This window comes from Peromyscus leucopus, chromosome 3, assembly GCF_004664715.2.
Source record: "Peromyscus leucopus breed LL Stock chromosome 3, UCI_PerLeu_2.1, whole genome shotgun sequence".
Taxonomy (NCBI): domain Eukaryota; kingdom Metazoa; phylum Chordata; class Mammalia; order Rodentia; family Cricetidae; genus Peromyscus; species Peromyscus leucopus.
The window spans coordinates 89,892,651-89,897,064 of NC_051065.1; the positions used below are offsets into that span (position 1 = coordinate 89,892,651).

The window sequence follows — 4,414 nt, forward strand, 5'->3', positions numbered from 1 at the left end:
AAGTGTTGGAGTATGTAAATTCTTATCCCATCTTGAACTCAATCAAGTGTTGTGGGGCTCCCACCAGAGATGACTACTCAGACACAGTCTATGAGCCAATAGAAAGTCTTACTTTCAGCTGTCTGGTGACTACACATGGGTATTTGGGACCCAAGTACAGTCTTGAGCCTTTCCAGAGTCTCTATTTAAGCACGAAAACCTCATCCTGGCTGGAAAGTCCCCAAGGTTCCCTTCCTGCAGGCTAAGCAGATAGTTATAAAAGCCAAAATATCCCATTAGCAAAATTGACCATTACAAAGAACTCACATCCTTGAGGATTTTCCCCCCCTGGAACTGTTTTTCTTCAGTTCCCACTTATAGTTACTGTCACTTTAGTCAGCAAGACCAAGTTCATCTGAGGTGCCAAAATGGAGTCACCATAGCCAACTTGAAGCCCTTGTCACACAAGGACAAAACTGTTTGCTGATGACCTTTTACCTCTGGCAGCACCCATGGGATTCACATGTCCCCATGGGACTCAGTCTTTGATAAAGAGGGATCCATTTATCATTATCACCATGTTTCACCGGAAGGAGACAGCCACTTTCTTATCTGTAGGATGAAGGTGATACTGGAGTGACACTTCCGTGTCTTTCTATAACCTCTTCAGTTAGTCCTTCCCTCAGGAGGAAGAATGACTCCTATTAGTAGTGAGATTGATGAATAGCTAACTTCTGTTGGACCTCATTACCCGGGCAATGAAGCCAATGTGTTGAAAAGGCAGTGCCTCCTATGGCCTGCGCTCTGACAAACTCTCCACTCTGCTGAGCAGTTTGGGGAACAGGCTTCCTTCTGCACTTTGATCCCAACCTTTTTGTTTTTTTAATCAGCTCTTCTGTTTGCACCCTTACCTTCCTGTCAGGGATGGGAGGAGCGGAAACTGGTTCCTCTGAGTATCCACTGCCCAGGAGTTACCCATCAGATGCATAGGATTCACCCCTACAGGACCCTTCTGGACTAACCTGCAGTGGTTCCTGAACCATGAGGTCATAAAAACCACTTGGAGTAAGCAGAAACAGATTCCTCATGCCTGCTCCAGAACCGAGGCTTAGGAGCTCGTGGGGGACAGAGCCCAAGGTTGCCCGACTTCTGTTTCTGTTGATGTAAGAAACTACTCTCATGAAAGGAGCTTAGCAAGAAAGGGATTATCCGGCCCACAATTCTGGGTTACAGTCAATCATTTTGAGGAAGTCAGAGGCAGCAAAAACTCGGATCACATCACATTCACAGCCAAGAGCAGAGAGCCATGAATGCATGCAAGCAAGCTTTCTCTTGCTCAGCTCTGTCTCTATACCTTTACAGCCCAGGATTCTTTACCTGGGGACAGTGCCACCCACTTTCAGGCTGGGTTCCCCCACATCAGCTAATATAATCAAGACAAACCCTCCAGACATGCTCACAGGCCAACCTGATCTAGACAATCCCTCATTGAGACTGTCTTTCTGGGGGATTCCAGGTTGTGTCAAGTTGACAAACTATCAAAAGGATCTTATAAATTGAGAAGGTCCTTCAGACTGTGATGTCAGACAGTCTGAGATCCTCTGCTGAGGCTTTTCTTAGTGCCTTCTCCCACAGCCTGAGCTCACCTTCCCTTTGCTATTCTTTTCAAGTTGCTGTTCAAGAATCCATCAGCACAGTTCGCTTTTATGGGATGGTTTGTTTCATATACAAATGCCCCCCAAAGAGAGTGTTTGCGTGTGTTAACAAAGGCCTTATCAATGTAATGTTAGGATAGGACAGCAGGTGTGGTCCATAGTGCACTTATGTGTCAGAGGGTGAGTGGCTGGGTTTGTTTTTAGTTAAACTTTACTAATTTCTTCATTACAGAGACAATAATCTGAACATGTCTTCAATCAAGCTGTCTCTAAACAGAAGGCTTGGTATATAAATGACGCTCTCTTTTTTTATTGTTAAAACAGGGTATTGGTGAAAAGAAATGTGAGACAACGACCAAATCCTGGCAATTTATTTCTGTATTTGCTGTCACACTCTAAGTATGTTTGCCATTGTAATGCCTTAAAGGTGAGAAGCAAATGGAGACAGAACAAGAGTAAATAATTGAGCCAGTGCAGAGGCTTTCAGGTCCTAACTGTTAAGGTTTTTCATAAGAAGATTGGGATACTCCCATTAGTAGAAACAGAGTCAGCACTATATACTGAAGAATAACTCAAGCTTCCTAATAGGATTCCAGTGTAGTAGATACTATAGTGTACATATATTTTGTGTTTTCCAAGTCTAACCACAGATGTTAGTCAACCAACCAACCAACCAACAAACAAACCAACCCAACACTACCAACAAAAGGAAAACAAGCATGAAGATACACTGTTCCCTCAGGGCTGGAGAGATGGCTCAGCAGTTAAGAGTGTTTGCTGTTCTTCCAGATGGGGAGCGTTCAGTTCCCAGACCTACTTCAGGTGCTCACAACTACCTGGAACTCTAGCGCAAGGGATCTGGCGCCCCCTTCTGGCCGCCACAGGCACCTGCACATATGCAACATGCACTTATGCAGATACACACATACACATAAATAAAAATAACATATCAATTAACTATATTTACTTTTCCCATCCATAAAAGAATGATACTAATATGTTTCTAAATTTTCTTTACTTTTTAGAGTTAAAAACACTTCAGTTTTTTCTTCTTCTTATTTTATATTCAATACCATTTGGCTCCTTCTGAGATTATCCGCGATGGTTTGGTAAATTTGGTAGTCAAGAAGTAAAACAGGAGCGGGAGAGGTACCAAAATTAACAAGGACAGGTTTTGTTCAAATTGGTCCTCTCTGGAGAGGGCAATTAGGCCGTAGCCATGAAGAAACCAGTGGCTGAACAGGACAAGAAGTCTGTCCTTCCTTATCAGATCACTGTAGGTCTCTATTTTGTCAAAAACCAGGTACACAGCCAGATTAGCCAAAGATGCCACCAATACGATGTATGGGAAGGCATAGTACAAGAGGCCTCCTGCAACCGCTTGCAGTATAGTCAAAACCGGGAAGAAGTAGAGGGCAGTGTAAATGCTTCCGAACGGGTTTGGAATGCGGAGTCTGTACTGGATCTTCTTCACCAGAAACGGTCGGAGCAGCATCATGAACAGCAAGCAGAAAGCATAGTAAACGAACACAATGGTGTACAGTGGGTATACGGCTTCCTGGGTGCAGTGCAGGGTGGTGATGTAATCTGGACTTGGATTGTAGAGCATCGTGTACCAATCCGAAAGCATCAGTACCCCGCATGAATAGATGGAAAGGCTGCCGGGGGGATTACTTACAAGTAATGTGACCACGGCTGCCATACTACATTCAAACAATGCGGAAGCTTGCTGAAAAATCATACCAATGAAAAGTCTTTTCTTTGTGTCCCATCCGATGCAGAACCAATGGGAAACGAGAGGCAGCATCGCCATGAATCCAAGGTAAAGCCAGTCGTAAAGTTCCGGGGACTTGGTGCAAGGCTGGCAGTATTTCTCTTCATTTGTCCTCTGCCCTCTTGGGCATGCCCCACACTCTCCATATATTTCAGTTGAGCTATTTTTAAATAATAGGGTCTTGCCACAGTAGAGTCCAAAGCAGGCCATCTGGCCACTCTAGGCTTTTAAGGTCAGTGGGTGCTGATATCTAGGCTACAACGGTCCAGGTGGCTCCGCCTCCCGGTAACCTTGACAACCATTGAAGCCCCGCCCCTGCTCCAACAGCCTTCTAGGCTTCACTCCCCCGGGCTCAAGGCCCATCCTGGCTTCTTGACTTAGGCTCTCAGAGGCGATCCTTTTTCTGGTCTGGATAGGGCTCTTGAAGCATTCCTCCTGAAGAACTGACACTGGTCCTTGAAGTGTATTTCAGGGTGTCAGATTTTTCTGCCTTTGCTGAGGGTCTTAGCACGAGAGAGTAGATGAACCGTAAATTCAGACATGCTTGAGAAACCCCAGTTCCTACTTTTGAATAGATTGGCGTGGGGCAGAAGATACAGGTGACAGGTCAGTGTCTGGTGACATTCATAAATTTATCAGATCTTAAAAATTCACATTCTAACAGGATTATTTTAAGGAAGCTTAGCTCTCTTTGGGTGCATAATGTCTTAATCTTTCATCTTAAGCATTCGTGTTTGATGAAAAACGATCCCTCATGTAAATTCATGTATTGTAATGCAGTCCTCTTGAACTCCCTGGATAGAGAGCTACAGAATGTTACTCTCCACTTTGCTCTTGAGAAAGGACCCGCAAATGCAACACTGCCTTATGGTGTATGAATTCATCCCAAACCAGAACAAGTTCTCCCGTATTTTAGAGGCCTTGACATTTTGTCACTTGTCCCTCACCTGCCTAACAAATTACAATTCACTTTTGAGACACACAAATAAGAGAGAGAGAGAGAGAG

The 4,414-nt window shown here is 44.4% G+C and overlaps 1 protein-coding gene across 1 annotated transcript; it reads right to left on the reverse strand.

Moving 5' to 3' along the window:
• Nucleotides 1-2,576: 2,576 nt before the first annotated feature.
• On the reverse strand, nucleotides 2,577-3,672 carry LOC114681586 (JNK1/MAPK8-associated membrane protein-like). The gene has a single exon (XM_028855158.2). It carries the CDS (start codon nucleotides 3,616-3,618, stop codon nucleotides 2,701-2,703), a length of 918 nt encoding a protein of 305 aa, XP_028710991.1. The 5' UTR covers nucleotides 3,619-3,672; the 3' UTR covers nucleotides 2,577-2,700.
• Nucleotides 3,673-4,414: the final 742 nt, after the last annotated feature.